Raw genomic sequence first — 20,255 nt, 5'->3', positions numbered from 1 at the left:
CAGCCCTGGGGATCTAGCATCCTGTCAATAGCCTTGTTACTAGCAATTAGAGGTAAGGGTGAGCTGAAGCTTCTAAAAGCTAGAGAGTTACATTAGTCCTGACTGTACTACCTGAGGAGGCCTAGAGTACTAGTACTAGTGGGCTGCTCAGTGGACCTTTTTTTGCAAGAAACGTGGCCCCTGTTGACTACCCACCTCTAGGCCCCCCACTACGCCCCCCTCCATCCTGCCTCAGCTCTGGGGTTGACAGGAAGTGAAACTCAATGTCTGCCTAGCAGACCTGCCTGGGACCCAGCCCTGAACCCCGGATATGGCCCCCCCACCCTGAGGAGGAAGAGGAGAGCTAAGAGGCTGAGGAGAACAAGGCTGTTGTTTTTTCCTTTCCCTTTGTTCACTGCGGTTTCTTTCTTTCTGATTCTTATGATGTGGTTGATTAAAGACATGAGCACCTGGAACTGTAGGCATTAGACGCCTCCTCCTTAGATGTTTCTTGGCCTTTCTTCCTCCCACCCCCACCCATAACTGACTGGGGTATGATGGAGCACAGATCCTAAAGAAGACGCAAGCCTAGAGTATGACTGATTCCATCTTATTCCTTATTAGAGAGATCACCTCAGGCCCCACATTGAAGTCTCAAAAAATGTCTTAGAAGAGACATCTTTAACTTCATGTAGGAACATAGCTGAGGATTACAGAGTGAGAAACACAGGCCATAAATAGAGTGGTAGCACTGCAGGAGTTACTTGTAAGGAAAGCTGAGTACCTTAAGGATCAGTGTCATTCCAGGATTCCTAGATGAGGGGTTCAGGGGCAGAAAACTGGTTGGAAGAGGGGCTAGGGTACTTGTTCTTACTTAAATTCTATGTTTGTTTAGGATGGCTTTCAGTGGTGTGGCTTTACACACATACCCACACACACCAAGCCACTCTCTGGTGCAGTCCATAAGCTGGGCTATGCTTTTGGCTGTCCTGCAGAACTAAGTACAGGACCTGGGCATAATAAGTCTTCAAAAGTTCTTATGATTCCATGACTAAGGAGGTCACGTAGGAAGGGAAGATGAAGGATGGGGAGTGGCAGGGTCCTTATCTTTTTAAGATTAGAGGGGAGAGGAGCAGAGAGACAGGCCCTCTCCAACCCCTGCCTCAGATCTCCAGTTCAGATGCAACCACAATACTCCCAAACCCTATTACTCAGCAGCTATATTTCTAACAAAAATGGAGGATTCTCTTCCGACAAGGATATCTTGAGACGGTCTGAGAACTGCTTAGATCTCTCTGTTTCCACTAGAGGGCCTCATGTATTCATTCCTTCTCTCCAACCCCCACCAAAAGTATGTCTATATTATGTGTGTTTGTATGTGTGTACATACAAACACAACATACGCACAACACGGACATATACCTTTCCAATCAGAGTTCTCCCCTCCCCACTCTTCCATCACTAGGTGTACCAGGGAAGATTCCAGGAACTCAAGCCTTTGTTACTGTGCCCTATTTCAATGAAAGGTAGGAGGGGGTTAGATGGGGGTTAGGGCGGGGCCAGGGAGCAGGATGCCTGGGTCCCCAGTTCCTACCAGTAAGGCCCTAGGCCTCTGTCTTTCACCCTTGCTCTACCAGCATCCATGCTGCCCCAAGAGCTGTAACAACTCCAGAACAGATTCCAGACAGAAGAAGCTGAAAGGATCTCCTTTCACCCTGATTTGTGGCCAGGGCCTTCCATACCACCTGCTGAGGCCAGCAGGCAAAGTGGGAGGGTTTGGGCATGAAGAAAGGGTGGACACAGACCAGAATGCTGTTTGCACCTAAACCTCAACCCGAGAATTAAGGGAAGAATCTGAGTCTTGAGAGAAGAAGTCGTCCTTAGCCTGGGGAAAACAAATCCCTGACATCTAGGGTTTGGGTTTAACCTAGGTGAGGAGGCAAAGATGGCCAGATTCTTTCAGATAGTGTCAAGCAGTGGAGCCCATGGTGGCAGGGTGGGTGTTTGGTTTTAGGATGTGGAGTCTGGAACTCTGGCCTTGCTGCTACAGCATCTCCTGAGTATGAATTCAATCCATGGTGGATGGAAAGGAGTTGGGAAGAGAAGTCCCCAGGTGGCAGCAATTAGGAGAGGGTGAGACCGTTGGGTGGACAACTGACAAGCTGTCTCATCAGTGACCCCGCCTCCAACCTTGGCCTCCAGGGGTTGGGGATGCAGGGAGCGGTTTTGAGTGGTTGAAAGATAAAAAAAACAGAGCTGTTATATCGGGGCAGGAATGAGTGGCTCAGGAATGTAGAGAAAGTGGCACAAATTAGAGCCCTGGAGATATTCGGGGGAGGGGAGACTCGGGTCTGGTGAACTAGAAGTTCCCGAAGTTGGGGGCGCCGGGAGCTGGCGCGGGCGGGCGGGCGGGCCGGGGTGGGGGGCGGGCAGCTGTGTCGTCAGGAGCGGGGCGGCCCCGCGGCGGCCGCGTCTGCCTGGCCCGTCCCCTCCAGCCCAGCTCAGGCTCCAGCTCCCGCGCCGGCGCTCCAGCTCCGACCGCGCGCCCTCCGCCGGCAAGGTAGAGACCCCGCGAGCCCCCCGCCGCCTCCAGTCCTCCCGCTCCGGAGCAGGCGGGGACGGGGGCCGCGGGAGGGGACGCCCCAGGGGCTGGGGTAGGGCTGCTGGGCCGAGAAGGAGGAAGCGTGACAGCTGGAGCGGGCAGCTAGAAGGGTTTGCGCCAGGAGCTGGGGGCAGCGGGAGGGCTGGCTCAGAACCCCGTAGGCTGCTTTTCCCCCAGACCTTCCCCCGCATCTCTCCCGATCACTCGGACGGATGCTGAAGCCGGCTCCTAGAGACGCGAGTCGGAGGAAAGTCCGTTCTGGAACCTCCACAGAGCTGCACGGGTAGAGAAGGGTTCTTGTTTGGCCTCCCGGTCTCCAACTTCCCACCCATCTCCTTTCCACACCTGTCACCGGGAAGTTTCTGAAACTCCCTGGGTCTGAATCCCACTTTTCTCCTTTAAATGGGGGAAATGAACTTTGCCGGGAAGAAATGCAAATGTTACTGGGCATCTCCTCAACCTCATAACGTATGAGCCCACATCCCCCAACCATGCCAACATCGTAACTTCCTCCTGTACCACATAATGACACCCCCCTACACAGACACACTCACATGCACACACCACCCTCCTAATCAAGCAACACTACCATCTGCGACGTTTGTGGAGGCTTAACACATTTTGAGGCTTCAAGCCAAATGATTCCCTCTAGGAGCCACTGATGGGTAGCAGGAATGGGCAGTAAAGATGAGACCTTCTCTCGGTCCTCAGAAAGAGGAGGAGGTTGCAAGCCCTGGTGTGGTGAAGGGATTGAGAAGTCCAGGTGATCAGGGGAGTGCCTGCTCCTTGGGGTGTTTTGCTGGGTCAGCCTGAGTGTTCCGGGGGCATAGCTGATTCTTGAGTAATGGTAAACCGACATGACTTGGAATGTTAGCAATGAATGTTGAAATGAAGAAGGAAACTTGAAATGTTAGCACTGGTTTTAAAAATCATATTTCTCTCTTGGTTACCAGTAATTTTCATGTTTAAAATAAGATCTAGAAGACCAGAGGCACTAAGATTTAATCGAATGGACTAAGGACAGGATGTCTCGAGTCTGGGTGTGACCCTGAAAGAGTTGCTTTTTCTCTGGGCCTCAGTTTCCTCCTCTGTAAAATAAGAGCGTTGGTGCCTCCCAGCTCTAAAGATGTTCAGGATACTCTGCCTCCAAGTCAACTTCTTACTTTCTGACCCCCAAGTTTGTAGGGGCAAGCAGGGAAAACAGGAGGGAAGGGAAGCGTGAGTCACAAATAGCTGGCGGGCGGGCAGCAGACCCCGCCCTCCCAGCCCTGGCACTCGCCTGAACTAGCCCAGGTTATAGCCTCGGGGTTGGGATGGAGAAGGACAAAACTGGACTCATTCCAGGTTTTTAAGACCCTGGACAACTGGAAAAAAAAAAAAACAACCCAGGAGCCCTTATGGCCAGTGTCTCAGCCCAGGGATGTCCTTGGACCCTGACAGTCTAGTTTCTATAGCCACCTCCTCACACTCCCAGAGGCAAAGTGCAGGATCCTGATACTACATGTCTGTGCCTGAGATATGACACAAGAGGGAAGGTATACAACTGGGCTTCACTGCTGCTGGGAGTCCCTAGAATTTATGCCTTCCTGGTCCAAGGCATTATTTTTCCTAATCTCCAGATGTGTTTCTCTAGCTACCACCCTTGTATAATAATAATTAATAATAATAGTAGTAGTAGTAATGATAATAATATAATATTCATTGCCTTCTTTCTCTGTGCCATGCAATTTGCTGAGTATATTGTGTGTATTACCTTATTAATCCCCAATTTGTGACTAATTTGTCTAGACACCCATTTTACCAGTGAGGAAACAATTTCAGGGAGATGAAATAACTCACCCAAGAGCTAGCATTCCAATCCACGCCTATCTAATTCAAAAGTCCATTCTCTTAACTTCTACTGAATACTACATTTAAGATCTAGGGGGCTAGGAAGGTTATTGTGAAAAGAGAGGCAAGAAAGAAGTATTGTGTCCTCTCTCCTGTTTGTCCTTTTTTGCTCTCTCCCTGTCACTTTCTCTCTCAGATTCCATTTCCTAGAAGCTTGGAGCCATCTAAGAATCCCCAGGGGTAATCAGAGAGGCTAATTAAGCCATACAGGCCCCATTAGCCATAAGACTATTATGTATTCATTAGATCCATTGGCAGTAGAAGTTGGATTATAGTCATTGAAAGGGCCAGAAGGGTGGAGTCCTTTCTCCAGAATATCAGTGTCCCAGAACCCCCTTCTAAGAGTTCCCAGAGAGCCTCCAGAATGGGAATAGTATACTACACAGCAGTGAGCAGCAAAGATGTCCCAAGGGCAGAGGCTACAGAGAAGGTTCTTGCATCATCAGAAAGGAAATTCTAGAAGGCCCTAACTGCCTCCTTAAGCCTGACCCAACAACCCTCAATAAATGGGCAGAAGAGAGATAGAAGGTCAGAGCCTTGGGTGGAGTACCACAATAAGTACTTTCTAGCATCATTTATTCATTTAACAAATAGTTATTTAGCACCTACTGTATGTGCTCCAGATTGTCTCATATTCCCCTGATTGTCAGGATGGATACTCTGGCATCCCATTTAACCATATTTTGATTCATGGTCCCCAAATATGATTCCTTAACTTTACACAACTATTTGCACAACCAGTATGGAACATTTGCAACAAGATGGGCATTAGGTATTGGGGATCCAGTGGTGAAAAAAGACTGACAAGTCCCTGCCCTGTGGAACATACATTTTGGTAGGAGAGAACAAACAATAAATAAAGAAGCAAATGCATTGGCAAGACAATTTCCACTTGTGATAAGCTCCCAGAAGGAATCAAAGGAGGATGCTGTGCAAAGGAGAGGGGCAACTTACGACAGAATGATCAGGGAGGTCCTCCTGGAGGAGCTGACATTTGAGATTAGGCAAGAAGTCAGCTCTGCCAAGAGTAGGAAAGGGTGTTCCAGGCAGACAGAACAGTCAGTGTCATGGCCCTGAGCAGAAAGGATTTGGCATGCTTGCGGAAGAGAAAGGAGGGTAGTGAGACTAGAAGGCAGTGTGTGAAGGGGACAGTGGAACAAGAGGAGGACAGAGAGACAGGCGTGAACCCCGTCATGCAGTTTTGGGGTTAGAGCCTTGGCTCCTCCGCTTATCACCTGCCTTGTGAAGTCCCAGCCTCTTTGAGCTCCCATTTCTTCATTTGTAGGATGGCTATACCAATAATTCCCTCCTAGAATTTGATTTTACTTGTTAATACAATAATAGCTACCATTCCTTGTAAGTCTTCTATATGCCAGGCATTATACTAGGTACTTTTCATACGTTATTTCACTTAATCCTTGCAACTATGAAATTGGGTATCATTCTCCCCATTTTATAGATGTAATTTGCCCAAGTTCCACAGTGGTATCAGAGCTAAGAATGGGGCCCAAATATGACTAACCCCAGTTCTGTTTGACTCCAAAGTGGTGCTGTACTGTAATACTGTAAGATATTATTGTTATTGCTGTTATTGAATCCTCAAGGCAAGTTGCCCTCTGCAACCTGGCCCTTGGGTCAGTGGTCAGCCTGATCCACATGGTGGCCCCTCCTTGGTCCCTGAGTCCCATAGTGGGAAGTTGGGGGTCCCCAAACACTGCTAACCTAGCGGAATGGAAGGAGGAACCCAGCATCAGAGACTCCCGCCCTCAGCACAACCCTCCTGGAACTGAGAAGCCAGGCAGATGCTCAGCGCCTTCCTCCCCTGCCTCCTCCCAACCTCTCTGCCTGGGTCCCCGCCCTTCCCCTGTGGAGCTCTGCAGGGCGGAGGCGAGGCGGGGCCGGGCCGGACCCGGCGAGAGCTGGTTCTGTGTCGCGCGCGTCAGAAGCGCTAGAGGTCGTTGCGGGGCGTGGGTGGCTCTGGGAGTGGGTGGCTGAGCGGAGCTGGGGACCGGGGCTGGGGACCGAGGCTGGAGGCGGAGCAAGATGGGGTCGCAGCCAGGGAGGCGTTCCGCCATCTCAGTGAGAACCGCCGGAGGGCCGGGACCGCGGGATCCGAAGGGAGATGGGACGGAGCGCAGGCCCGGCAGAGACCGCAGAGACTGGGGGTGGAGGGAGAAAAGGTAGAAGCAGGAGAGGGACACGCTCACAGAGACACATACAGCCTGGGAACGCGGGGCTGGGGCGCGGGGAGGCGAGGGTGGTCAGGGATGAATCAAATTAGGGGAGAAATCAGAGAGCTGGAGAGGGATCCACAAATGTTGGAGAGAAAGTCAGAGATGAGTCAGAGAAACAGAGACAGAGGACAGACACTGTCAATGAGAGATAGAGACATAGGGGAGAGGAACACAGGGAAAGGAAGAGACTTAGGGAGGGACTCAGAGACAAGGAAAGAACAGAAATTATAGTAGCAGTGGAAAATGAACAGAGTAGCTGGAAGCAAAGAGGAACAGACAGCTGGCTAGTCCTGCCACATGCTTTTGTTACCTTCCTCCAGACCTACCTTTGGAAGCGGAGGTGCAGGCACCGGAAGTACTACTACCAAGCTGCCTTTGCAGCCATCCTTAGGAAAAAAAGAAAGATGGCCAAGGAGAGGGGCCTAATAAGCCCCAGTGATTTTGCCCAGCTGCAAACATACATGGAATGTGAGTCTTCCTCTCAGCCCTTCAGTTCTGGGGACCTCACTGTTAAAGAATCCCTTCTCCTCCTCATTCCCACCCAACACCCCCTATTTTCTCCAGCGGCCTTGAGACAGTGTGCTGCTGAGATCTGCCTGGCTGGGGAGGGGAGGAGAGGAGAGGGAAATGGGGAGATGCCTGGGGTCTCAGCTCTCTTCCCACCTTCTCTGAACCTTGACCTCTGGCTCCAAGTCTCAGAGAAAAGAAGTAAAGAAGGCAACCACCTTGGAGGATCTGAACTGTTTTTCTCTCTGTATTTCTGAGTTTCTTTTTGGAATCTCTTCTTTTTTCTTGTCACTGGAAACTTCTTTCCTTTTGGCTGTCTCGGCAAGAATCTAGCAGAGGACAGGGAGAACTGAACCAGACTAATGCTCTACTCTCACTCTCTTCACACCCTAGACTCCACCAAAAAGGTCAGTGATGTCCTAAAACTCTTTGAGGATGGTGAAATGGCTGAATATCTCCAAGGAGATGTGAGTGGCAGCTGGGAAATCCTCTCCATCCCCAATTCCTCCCATCTTTGTTTTTGCTACTGCATTGGGATGCCCAACTTCCAGGGATTATTCTGAGCCCAACCCTTGCTGTCCTCTCTCTAGATTCCCCAGTGCCCACTGTCATGGCAGCTATTGCTTTGGGACAAAACAAGAGATTCCATTAACTCAGACCTTAGCCCAAGAAACCATATTCCCACTTTGGTTGCTTCTCAGCTCTGCACTTATTGTCACTGTCCCCACCACTCTTGATTCGTCAGTCCCCAACTCCCATCCTGTAGACTCCCCCAGGGTAATGCCTGCTCTCATCATAGGCCATTGGGTACGAGGGATTCCAGCAATTCCTGAAAATCTATCTGGAGGTGGATAATGTTCCCAGTCACATAAGCGAGGCACTGTTTCAATCCTTCCAGACCGGTTACTGCTTAGAAGAGACTGTAAAACAAGGTATGGTCATGTAGGTGGGACTGGGCTGGGCCTCTGGAAGAACAAATTAAGTGTGAGTTCTGGGGTGAGAGTTGAATTGAGTCACATGTTGGGGGCAGGGTAAGAGGAGAGAGGTGGAGGGTGGCCAGACGGGTCTAGGAGCTGGAGGGAGGAAAGTTAAAGGGAAGAGTTGGAACGAACAAGGGAAAAGAGAAGAGCCAGAGTGGAGGCAGCTGCAACCTCAGATCTGCTGTACTTTTTGTACCCAGATGTGGTGTGTCTCAGCGATGTCTCCTGCTACTTTTCCCTTCTGGAGGGTGGCCGGCCGGAAGACAAGCTAGAATGTGAGTTGCCATTCAGAACTGGGAGAGGGGAGGAAAGGTGAAGGGAGAGAAGGTATTCCCCAGCCTTCCTTCCCTCATTTTTTCAGGACTCCTAAAGGCTGACAGGGCCAGACAAAGGTGGGGCCAGAGAATGGGCCCATTTCCTCTCTTCCCCCAGACTCCTTATATGTAATGCCATCCACCATAGTCACCCCAGTCCCCATGTCTTGTATATTTTCACGTGGGTGGCCTGGGATGTTCTTGGGATGTGGGAGGTGTCTACTGTCTCCCCTGTCAGGTTCACCCAGGGTAGCATCCAGGCCTGTTTCCCCTCCCTGTTTGTCTCCTGTCTCAGTCTCAGCCCCAAGTCCTGGTTGTTCATCCAAAATGTCCTTCCTTATCTCTTTGTTTTCCCTGTATTCTGTTATGAATTCTCTGGGTATTCCTCACAAACTGACCCTGGCCCCCTGAAACACCCCACAGTCACCTTCAAGCTGTACGACACGGACAGAAATGGGATCCTGGACAGCTCAGTGAGTTGGGGGACCTGTATGCTGGGCAAGGGAGTATGTGTCCATTTGTCTGTGCCCTCCTGTTCCCAACTCTTCCAGGATCTTAAGAAGCAGAGGAAGCTAGAGGGAGAAGTTGAGTCCTTTAGGGCTAAATTTGGGAGTAGGTCCCAAGCTCTTGACTCCCAAAAGAGGATGCTGGAGACATGAATTGGGGGCTGCCTTGCACACATACAAACACACATAGACACTCATTTACTTGACAGAGGCACCTGAGGATTAGAGAGGGTCTGCGGGTGGAACTTAGAAGCCCTGATTTCTAGAGAAGAGTTTGGATGCTGGTAATGAGGGGAGATATGGCTGTGGCTCTTACCCTCTTGGCCCCCAGGAAGTGGACAAAATCATCATACAGATGATGCGAGTGGCTGAATACCTGGATTGGGACGTGTCTGAGCTGAGGCCGGTAAGGCAACTCTTCCTGCATGGCCCTTCTTGTACCTTCTCCCTGATGAGTCCCACGTCTCCCTTACCTCATCACTGACAGGCAGGCTGGTGCCCTTGGCTAGGATGGCTAAGCTGGGTGTCCTAGGGGGCAATGGAGAAGTGTCAGATCTTAGGGACTACTCATACCAAAAGTCCCCTCACCTCCATTCTCTGTTCAGATTCTTCAGGAGATGATGAAAGAGATTGACTATGATGGCAGTGGCTCCGTCTCGCTAGCTGAGTGGCTCCGGGCTGGGGCCACCACTGTGCCCTTGCTAGTGCTGCTGGGTCTGGAGATGGTGAGTAGGGGAGACTTGTGAGGGTGAGTAAGACGGTTGCCTTGGGTTGTGCTTGCCAGAGGTTGGCCCTCTAAGAGCTTAGACACTCCCCAGCATCTGCTGTGCCCTCCCAGACCCTGAAGGACAATGGGCAGCACATGTGGAGACCCAAGAGGTTCCCCCGACCCATCTACTGCAACCTATGCGAATCGAGCATTGGTCTTGGCAAACAGGGGCTGAGCTGTAACCGTGAGTGATGGGACCTCAGGGCATGGGAGCAGAAGGGTAGCCCAGCTGTCTATGGGAACACAGCACTCTGAACTTAGAGAGACCTGGGTTTGAATCCCAGGATCTGCCACTGATTAGTGATGTGACCTTGGGGAAGCCACATAACCTCTTTAAGTCTTAGTTTCTTTGACTGAAAATGAGGTAATTGTGAGCATTACATAAGTTGATGCAAGAAAAGTGCCTCATGCAGTGCATGTACACACTATTAAGTCTGCAATAAAAATTGGCTACTGTTATTCTTTTTGTTGTTGTTGTTCTATCTGGGCCTCCTTTACATCATCCAGTTCGGCTCCTGGCACATCAGTTGAGTGGGACTGGGTGTGGGGTAGCAATTGCTCTTTGAGGGGGAAGAGTGAGCAAAAGGCACAAGTGTGGGAGGTGAGCCCCCACCCCAAACTTTCCTACCATACCCTCAGAGCAAGGGGTTATATGTATCGTTTCAGTAAGTGATCTTGCCTCACCCCCAGGTAAGGAGGGAGGAGGGGCTGCAGCGAAGGCTCTGACCTTCTTCCCTCTCACCTAGTCTGTAAATACGTCGTTCACGACCAGTGCGCCATGAGGGCCCTGCCCTGTGAAGTCAGCACCTATGCCAAGTCTCGGAAGGACATTGGTGTAAGTGACACCATGCCCACCCACTCACCACCAGCATCCTGGCCCTGGCCCTGGCTCTTGGCCCGTTGCTGCCCTCAGCCCTTCCCGGAGTCCCTGCTCAGACCCTCTCAGACAAGAGATTGCCTTCTTCCCCAAGGTCCAGGCACACGTGTGGGTGCGAGGAGGCTGTGAATCGGGGAGATGTGACCGCTGTCAGAAAAAGATCCGAATCTATCACAGTCTGGTTGGCCTGCATTGTGTGTGGTGCCATCTAGAGGTCAGTTTGGGAGCTACCCCTCCAGCCTTGCTTTGGGGCCCCTCCCTAAGCTGCCCTCTTTCCAGTGGCCTCCTCCAGCAGCATGTCTCCCCTACTGTCACAGTTGCCCTACTCCCAAGGGCTCTCTGTCAGTACCAGACCCCAAGTTGAGAGGTGACAGGATTCCCTCCACCATCTCTCCATGCCTACTCTGTGTTTCAGATCCATGATGACTGCCTGCCAGCCATGGGCCCTGAGTGTGACTGTGGGCTGCTCCGTGATCACATCCTGCCTCCATCTTCCATCTATCCCGGCGTCCTGGTGAGACCCTTGGGCAGCGGCTGGGAGAGGACAGGAGTGCTCCCCTAATTTAAACACACATGCATACACACAGTGCCATTTAGAGCAGAAAGCCTGTACTTTTAGGATTCAAGTCAGACTCTCATCTGCTTATGGATTCATACAATCCAGTTTTTCTTCCTTCTGTTTCACTCCCTTCCTAGGTCTCTGGACAGGAGCGTAAAATTAGCAAAACAAGCCAGAAGACTATAGATGATATAAATTTGAGCCCCTCTGAGGCTCTGCGGGTAAGGGGTTAGAGGCTTGAGTTTCGTCTTGGGGGCCAGTTTTTCTTCACTAGAGCCCTCATGGGAGGGGATGAAGTGGGAAGCCTGGGGAATGGTGCCTACTCTGCAGAAGCCCCACCTGGTAGGGGAGGGGAAAGCCTCTTGAGAATGCCAGCCTCTGCCCCTGTCTCCAGGGCCCATCCCAACTCTGACAAAAGTCTGCTTTCCTTATCCCTCAATGTTTTCTTCCCTCAATGCAGATTGACCCTGTTTCTAACACTCACCCACTTCTGGTCTTTGTCAACCCCAAGAGTGGCGGGAAGCAAGGGGAGAGGTGAGGAGATATACTGGGTCTTCTAAGATGGAGACATTGGGAATCTGTGTGTATGAAAGGGACATACCTTGAGGAGGGCATCAAGAGAGTGGGGTACAGAATATCCCCTGCCATGATCTTTCCTTTTTCCCCACACAGGGTGCTCTGGAAATTTCAGTATCTACTAAACCCTCGACAGGTGTTCAACCTCCTAAAGGATGGTCCTGAGCCAGGGTGAGTGTAGTTAGGGGCTGTGTCACAGTGTCTGCTTGTTTCTGCCTGTCGGTGTTGGAAGAGAGCAGGAAAGGGTACATGTTGAGAGGGGAGGGCTAGGGGAGCCAAGAAACCAGACTTCCGAATGCTGCTCTAACTGGGTATCCCAACTTCTGAATTCTCCGGCTTATCTTTGTTCTGCTCGCAAAGGATGGAGATGCCAATCTCTCCCTCACCACTGAGGAATGGCTATAACTTCCCCATTGTACTTTTTCTCTGCCCTTAATAGAAACAAGTCTTTTGACGAAGGGGAAGGGGGTTGTAAGGAATGAGAGACAAGAAGTACTCTGCCTGTCCAGGAGTTGGGTAGCCTCAGTCCTGTTGTCCTTCCTCATCTTCTCTCTCGCCTTTTGTCTTAGACTCAGATTCTTCAGAGAGGTTCCTGATTACCGGATTTTGGTGTGTGGTGGAGATGGCACAGTAGGCTGGATTTTGGAGACCATTGGTCAGTGAAGGGAGAGGCTCCGGGCAGGGCGTGGGGCAGTGGCCTTCCAGAGCTAACTCCCTCTATTCAACTCCTCACCTGCCTCCCCAGACAAAGCCAACTTGCCTTTTGTGCCTCCTGTTGCTGTGTTGCCCCTGGGCACTGGAAATGATCTGGCTCGTTGCCTAAGATGGGGAGGAGGTAAGTGGTTAGAAATTGTTTTCCTGGAGGGATAGGGGTTGGAACGGAAAGGCACATAGAGAAGGCATCTAGGCATCTGGTGTTGAAAAAAGGTTGGTAGAGAAGAGAGGCAGAGATGAGTAGGTCCCAAAGTGGATTGTCCCAAAGAAGAGAGCTTTGGAAGAAGCAAGGATCACAGTCTTAACCTAGAAGGGTCCAGGGGTGGCAGTCTTCTTCCCCATAATCTAAAAATATCCCAAGTCTTAGGACTCAGAGAATCAAAGAATATGGGGGTGGAGAGGACAATGTGGGAATAAGGAAGGTTGTGTAAGAGCCAAGCCAGATGCTGAGTGATGGAGCTAGCAGGGAGCTTGGCCATGATTCATTCATTTATTCAACCAGTTACAGTTGAACAACGTGGACTGGAACAGCGCTAGTCCACTTCTATGCAGACATTTTTCAGTAGTAAATCCTACAGGACTACACAGTCCACCATTGGGTGAATCTGTGGATGCAGAGAAACAGTGGATATGGAGGGCAGAATATAAGTTATATGCCAACTAACCCCAGTGTTATTCAAGGGTCATCTGTAATCAGGGGTCATTCATTGATTCATCATGATTTTTTCCCAAGTCTATTACAACAGTCTCCTAACTGCTCTCCAGTTTCTAGTCTCTATTTTCTTTCAAAGAGAAGGAGTTTAAGGGATGGTATTGGTAGATAAAGAGATCAGTGTGGTGAGATTGTCTTGGAATTGAGGCAGTTGTCTTGGAAACGAGGCTCTTGGATTCAGAGTCCAGCTCTGAGATCTCTCAGGAGAGTATGGAGTAGGGGTCTGCTAAGGACTGCAAAAGGTATTCCAGGTGGAAAAAGTTGTGTAAGTCCAGAGGAGCCACCAAACAACATAGTGGTGCATTAGGGAAGGTGTGCGTCATTCTCTGTGACTTGGACACGGGGTGCACAGTGGGCAATGGGAAGAGGGAGGGCTGAGTTGAGCAGGGTCCAGATTATAGAGGTTCATGGATGCTGTGCTGAGGCGTTGTGAACTTTATCCTGCCGGAGACTGAAAGCTGACAGTCCACGGAAATGATTTGTATTGTATTGTGTACCTTGCTGCTTTTTTAATCTGACCTTGGTTATTTCTAAGCAGTGGGTCATGTATTCTTCAATTCACCACAATTCCCTCAGCTCCTGACCACTCATTCACTTTACCTTTCTAGCCACTGAGACATTTGAATATGCAATCCTTGAACCATGGGGAACTCTTAAACTCATGAAAGATGTAATTAAAAGAAAAAATTGGTGTATATATATATATATATATATGTTTTATTCCTTATAATATATATATATATTATACTTTTATATAATAAAAATTACTCCTTACATAAAATATTATTCCAGAAAGTAGAGATATCTCTGCATATTATAATTTAAATCTTATATATAAACATATGACTTTTTTTTGGCCAGTTCTTAAATCCTCAACATCTGACTTTGTTTTCATTTATAGTATTAGACACTTCAAAATCATGAATTTTTGAGTCTTCACTTTGTGTTCTGCAAATGAGACTTTCACAGCAACTTCTGCTAATTCCATCTGAATCATGAAAATAATGATATATATATATATGGGACTAATGAAAATCTGTGTTGATATTGAAAAAATGATGAGATTTGAAGAGGGGTTGATGAAAAGAATACGGCTATGGGAGCATGATGGTGGTTGGATTGAGGAAGGAGGCAGGACCTCAACTGCAAAAGCCTAGTCAAGGGATGATGAACACAAAAGTGGTGCATCAGTGGAGTCATGAGGTAGAAGCCACAACATTTGGTAACTAATGGATTGTGCAGGAGGAGTTGAGGACAAGTCTAGGACATCTTCTAGGCTTGTGGAATGAGCAGATGGGGGTACCATTTATTAAAATAGGAAATACAAGTGGAGGACTAGTTTAAGGAAGAAAGATAGGTTCAATTTTGGACGTACTGAGTTGATGTACTAGATGTCAGTGGAGCACCCAGATGGAACTATGTGGTAGGTAGTTGGAAATCGATATTAGAAATTTAGGAGAGAACGTGATTGAGAGTCATCTGCTCCTAGGAGGTAACTGACATCCTCAGAGTAGTTAAGTTACCAGGGAAAGAGGTAAGAAGAGAAGGTAGATAAGGACAGCCAGATCCTGATAAACACCCTATTTAGGGGTTGAACAGAAGATGAATTATTAAAGGAGTCTGTATTAGTGTCCTATTGCTGCTGTAACAATGCCTTAAAACAACACAAATTTATTCTCTTACAGTTCTGGAGGGCACAGGTCCAAAATAGTTTCAACTACACTAGCATTGAGATGTTGGCAGGGCCATGTTTTCTCTAGAGGCTCTAGGGGAGAATTCCTTGCCTTGCCTTTTCCAGTTATGAGAGGCTGCCTGCATTCCTTATCTCATGGCCCCCCTTCCAACCAGCAGTGTTATCATTCCAGCCTTGGCTTCCGTTGTCAAATCTCCTTCCATGACTCTTCCATCTTGCCTTTCTTTCACTTATAAGGAGCCCTGTGATTACCTAGGGCCCAGCCAGATAATCCAGGATAATCTCCCCATCTTAAAATCCTTAATTTAATCACATCTACAAAGTGTCTTGCCATTTAAGGCAACAGATTCACAGAGTCTGGAGATTAGGATGCGGACATCTCTGAGGGGCTGTTGTTCTGCTCACCGCAGAGACTAAGAAGAAAGAGAGTGGGTCCTCTGATACCTAGAGGTATTTTAGAGGCCAAGTGAGGAGTTTCATGAGTTAAAATGAGAACTGAAGATATACTGTTGCTTTTGGCAGGAATTATTGGCAAGTTTGCCAAAAGAGCTTCAGCAGGGTGGCATGGAGAAAGACAAATTACAGTAGGTTGAACCATCAGTGGAATGTGAGGAAGTGAAGAGCTATTTTTTTCATCTTTTTTTTCCTGATTACAAAAATGATACATGCTTGTGGTAAAAAATAATTCAAACATTTCAGATATAGATGCCAAGAACGTGAATGTTCCCTGTAATCTACTTCCTGAAGTTTAGGAGTCTATTCCTCCATTTCTCTCTAGATCTCTCTCTAGATTTCTCTCTATTTCTCTCTAGATACATACTAATATATATTTAAACAATGAGATCATTTACTGATGTTTTTCTTCTTATTTTAACCAAACAGTTCATCTTGGTTATCATTATATTTCAATACAATCAGGTGTGCTTCACTGTTTTTATTGCTGAACAGCATTCCATTGTGTGACTATGTCGTAATTTATTTAACTAGTCCTATATTGATAGATACTTGGGTAGCATTCAGTCTTTTGTTACAAACCGTGCTGCAGTCTATCTCTGCACACAGATGTGAGAATTTCTCTAGGAGAGATTTCTAGAAGTGGAATTGCTGGCTCAAAGAATATGAACATTTTACTAGTTATTTTATTTGTTTTAAATTACACAAATAATGCATCAGTACATTTTCCCTGTAAAAGATTTTAAAAAGTAAAATGTATGAGTCTTCACATACAGGTCTCCTCTTCCCTCCCCACTCCACCACCAAATTCCACATACTTCCCCAGAGATAACCACTGTTTTCTATTTGCACTCATTTTTCTGTTTTCACATGCACACATATACAACACATATACAACTTTTAAACAAAGATAAATATGATCATACTATATACATTGGCCTGGGACTTTTTTCATTGACTATGTCTTGGAGAACTTTCCATGTTAGTAGGTAGAGATTTCATTCTGATTTCAATAGCTGCACATTATTTCGTGGCATGGATTTGGCATAATTTATATAACTTTCGCCTCCCAATGGGCTGTAGATTGTCTCCAATTTTTTGCTGTTTTAGTGAGTACCTCAGCAAATATCCTTGCACATGCATCTCCGTGCATGTGTTTCTGTGAGAGAAATTCCTACAAGTAGAATTGCTGCGTCAAAGGATATGTTTTGATAAAATTTGATGATATTTTGATAAAAGTTGCCAAATTGCCTTCCAAAAATGAAATACCAATCTATGCTCCAACTAACAGCAGTTGAGTGCCAGTTTATTCATAATCTCATTAACACTTGGTTTTCTCAATCTCTGTAGTTTGTCAATCTGATAGGCAACAAAAAGTTAACTGATTTACAGTTTTAATTTATAATTATTTTAATTATCAGTAATATTGAGCATCTTTAATATGCATATTGGCCATCTGTATTTCTTCCATGATTGGCTTATTTGCCCATTTTTCTATTGACTTTTTAAATATAGGGATTCGTAGCATTTTTTGAATGTTGAGGAAGTTAGTCTGTTATATGTGCTGCAGATAATTCTTCCCTGTTTGTAGTTTGTCTTTTTTTAGGTGTATGTTTATTTAACCATGCAGAAGTTTTTTGTTCATTTGATTGGTTGGTTTTGGGGTTTTGTTGTTGTTGTTAGAACTATTTCTGTTTATTTTGTGGCAATTTTGAAAATCCCAAATATATTTTCTTTACTTTTGTTTGATTTCAGAAGTTTTAACTTTAATATAATTGTATTTATCAGTTTTTTTCTTTTTTGGCTCTGGGTTTTGTACTATGCTTTAGAAAGCCCTTTTCCACTCAAAGATTATAAAAACATTCACTCATGTCCACTAGTACAAATTGTGCTTCAACTTTTTACATTTAAATTTGTTGACCCATCTTGAATTTATTTTAGTGTAAAGGTTGACTTTTACATCTAGCACCATTTACTGAGTAATCTGTCTTTCCCCATTTATTTGAAATGTCATCATATTCTAAATTCCAGTGTATACTTGAGTCTATTTCTGGGAACTCTGTTCTTTACTGCTGAACTTTGTATTGTATTCACTGTGCCAGTGTCACCCTGTTTTGACACCATTGCTTTATGCTGTGTTCCATCTGGTAGAATGAGGAGGGGAAGCATCAGAGAAAGAGAGAGACTATTCATATTCATCACTTGTCTTTTCAGCATTTTGCATTTTCCTGGCTATTTCCTTTACTCTTCCAGATGAATTTTGGCATTTATTGCTAAGTGCACACACACATTTGGGAATATACACCTTCCATGACAGTGACAGTATGGAGAAAAGGGTCAGCAATGGTCTGACCTTAAGACTGGTCTGTGGGAGCCATGACTGAGCACCCTGCCCTTTCACTGCTTAGGGGTGGGAGGGTCTGCAGAACCAGGTCAGAGGATCCCTGGGAATTTGTGGAGCTGGGAACTGAGAGGAAGTCCCTCTGGGAGCCGGGGCTCAGTGCTAACCTGTCTTCTCCTCCACCCTTAGGGTATGAGGGACAGAACTTGGGAAAGATCCTCAAGGATTTAGAGACAAGTAAGGTGGTACATATGGATCGATGGTCCGTGGAGGTGATACCCCAACAAACTGAAGAAAAGAGTGACCCAGTCCCCTTTCAAATCATCAATAACTACTTCTCCATTGGTGTGGTTAGTGGAGTGGAGCATGGGGGAAAGGGAGACGGTGGGGGTTAAGTAGGCAGAGGCCGGAGAAGGGCAGAAAGGGAAGGTAGAGGGTAAGGGAGCTGTGACACAGGGAAATCAGGAGTGGGGTACAGTGGTGTGAGTTGTAAGAAAAGAACGTGGGACATATTACTCCCCAACTTGGGAGTTAAAGAGACGGAGGGCTCTGTGCTGAGAGAGGGGGCAGCCTCTGATCTCACACGCCCTGAACTCCCCAGGATGCCTCTATTGCTCACCGCTTCCACATCATGCGAGAGAAATATCCTGAGAAGTTCAACAGCAGGTGAGAGAAGGGGGGATGGGTGCGGGCATACACAGCGGCAGGGACCAGGCTGTGGCCCAGTTTGACTCAGAACTTAGATGAGCAGTGAGACCTCTAGGAAGCCCCTCAACCAAGCCTCCCTGACCGCCATGGGACTGCATGTAGCCCACCTCTGCCTCTTGTCCCCTTCCTCCTGGGGCTGCTGTTGGGGCCGACACAGAATGAAGAACAAGCTATGGTACTTCGAATTTGCCACGTCTGAATCCATCTTCTCAACGTGCAAAAAGCTGGAGGAATCTCTGACAGTTGAGGTGGGTGTGATAAGACCCAACCCCATATCCCTTTCAGTTTCTTGTATCTTAGTTTCTTCCTCCACAGGCGCCCTCGGGAACTCCGCATATTCTTGAACTTATACTTTGACCTCCCAGCTCTCCAATTGTGATTTCCCAAGTTCTCAAGATACACCGGTTCCTGTTTCCCTCCATGTCTTGCAAGCCTCCAAATCCTAGCCTTCCCAGTTCATTGTCTGGTGGAGGGAGGGGTCACGTCCATGATTATGCCATGAGGTAAGGATCTGTGCTCTCCTCCCCTCAGATCTGTGGGAAACCACTGGATCTAAGCAACCTGTCCCTAGAAGGCATCGCAGTGCTGAACATCCCAAGCATGCACGGTGGCTCCAATCTCTGGGGTGACACCAAGAGACCACAAAGTGACATCCATGGGATCAACCAGGCCTTAGGTGCTACAGCTAAAGTCATCACCGACCCTGATATCCTGAAAACCTGCGTACCCGGTAAGAGGAGCAGCCTTGGGAGCTGAGTGAGTGGGACTAATGGAAGGTGTGACTCTTTGGAAACACCCTGCTTCTACAAGACCTATCTCCCTACTTTTCACCCCCAGATCTAAGTGACAAGCGGCTAGAAGTAGTAGGGCTGGAGGGTGCAATTGAGATGGGCCAGATCTACACCAAGCTCAAGAATGCTGGACATCGGCTGGCCAAGTGCTCTGAGATCACCTTCCAGTAAGGAAAATGCCAGCCAGGGGCTCTGAGGGAAGGAGCGGGGCAGGGAAAGCGGAAGGGGTCTGGGGATGGTGTGGAGGGGCTGTACCAGATCTTCCTCAGTGACAAAGAGTCTCAAAACCAACCTAAGAAACAGAGTTTTGGTACTTGGTTGGTAATCACCACCAATCTACCTTGACCTCACACAGCACCACAAAAACCCTCCCCATGCAAATCGATGGAGAACCCTGGATGCAGACACCCTGTACAGTGAGTATTGCCTATGGCTGCCAAAAACTGAACCCTCATGGATCCTAAATTTCCATTCCACAGCTTCTTTACTTCCTCCTGAGGCCCGAAGTTCCCTGTGCACCCTTCCTCCCAAATCCTGATTTCTCAGCCCCTAGTCTTCCTACCATGGCCTCTCTAGGACCCTTATAACCCACCCTAAACCCCACAATGTTCCCCAAAACTCTGCTGCTCCAGCCCCAGAGCCCCAGGTCCTGCCTCTGAATGTGCCCCCTTCCCTTCCAGATCAAGATCACCCACAGGAACCAGATGCCCATGCTTATGGGCCCGCCTCCCCGCTCCTCCAATTTCTTTGGCTTCTTGTGCTGAGAGGGACATCTCAGCTTCCAAGCCAGCCTTGAACCCACCTCCTCGTCCCTGGACTCTACCTGCTAGGCTCTGTACATTGCTGCCACACCCTCCTGCCAGCTCAGGGGAGTGTTCCTTCACCCTCACAGTATTTATTATCCTGTACCACCTCCACTATTCCCCATGCACATGTGCACACACACACACACACACACCCCACAAACAATACATTCGAAGTGCCTCATCTGAATAAAATGACTTTTTTTCCCACTGGGGTATCTGTTAAGTAAGTGGTACCCCTCCTTCC

General features: G+C 47.9%; 1 protein-coding gene across 2 annotated transcripts; it reads left to right on the top strand.

The window, feature by feature from the left end:
* Positions 1-1,553: 1,553 nt before the first annotated feature.
* DGKA (diacylglycerol kinase alpha) lies at positions 1,554-20,234 on the top strand. Of its 2 annotated transcripts, none has more exons than XM_064491120.1 (24): positions 1,554-1,740; positions 7,026-7,173; positions 7,606-7,679; positions 8,012-8,144; positions 8,393-8,467; positions 8,930-8,979; positions 9,344-9,418; positions 9,618-9,737; positions 9,851-9,965; positions 10,528-10,616; positions 10,753-10,872; positions 11,074-11,172; positions 11,355-11,438; positions 11,678-11,751; positions 11,890-11,964; positions 12,363-12,448; positions 12,539-12,628; positions 17,896-18,056; positions 18,308-18,372; positions 18,572-18,662; positions 18,946-19,144; positions 19,252-19,372; positions 19,561-19,621; positions 19,886-20,234. In XM_064491120.1, exons 2-24 carry the CDS (start codon positions 7,110-7,112, stop codon positions 19,967-19,969), a joined length of 2,205 nt encoding a protein of 734 aa, XP_064347190.1. In that variant the 5' UTR covers positions 1,554-1,740; positions 7,026-7,109; the 3' UTR covers positions 19,970-20,234. The 2 variants fall into 2 exon arrangements, with proteins under 2 accessions (XP_064347190.1, XP_031319516.1); XM_031463656.2 differs by lacking the exon at positions 1,554-1,740 and adding an exon at positions 2,501-2,539.
* Positions 20,235-20,255: the final 21 nt, after the last annotated feature.

This window comes from Camelus dromedarius, chromosome 11, assembly GCF_036321535.1.
Source record: "Camelus dromedarius isolate mCamDro1 chromosome 11, mCamDro1.pat, whole genome shotgun sequence".
Taxonomy (NCBI): domain Eukaryota; kingdom Metazoa; phylum Chordata; class Mammalia; order Artiodactyla; family Camelidae; genus Camelus; species Camelus dromedarius.
The sequence above is the reverse complement of the archived record's forward strand: the minus strand, read 5'-3'. Positions and strand labels throughout refer to the sequence as shown.

What these genes read in the sequence shown, in the direction of transcription:
- DGKA (XM_064491120.1), top strand. Translation starts at nt 7,110, where the DNA reads ATGGCCAAGGAGAGGGGCCTAATAAGCCCCAGTGATTTTGCCCAGCTG. An exon ending in TGCTGCTGGGTCTGGAGATG is followed by an intron (nt 9,738 to 9,850) that starts GTGAGTAGGGGA and finishes GTGCCCTCCCAG; the next exon opens with ACCCTGAAGGACAATGGGCA. An exon ending in TGCTCTGAGATCACCTTCCA is followed by an intron (nt 19,373 to 19,560) that starts GTAAGGAAAATG and finishes GACCTCACACAG; the next exon opens with CACCACAAAAACCCTCCCCA.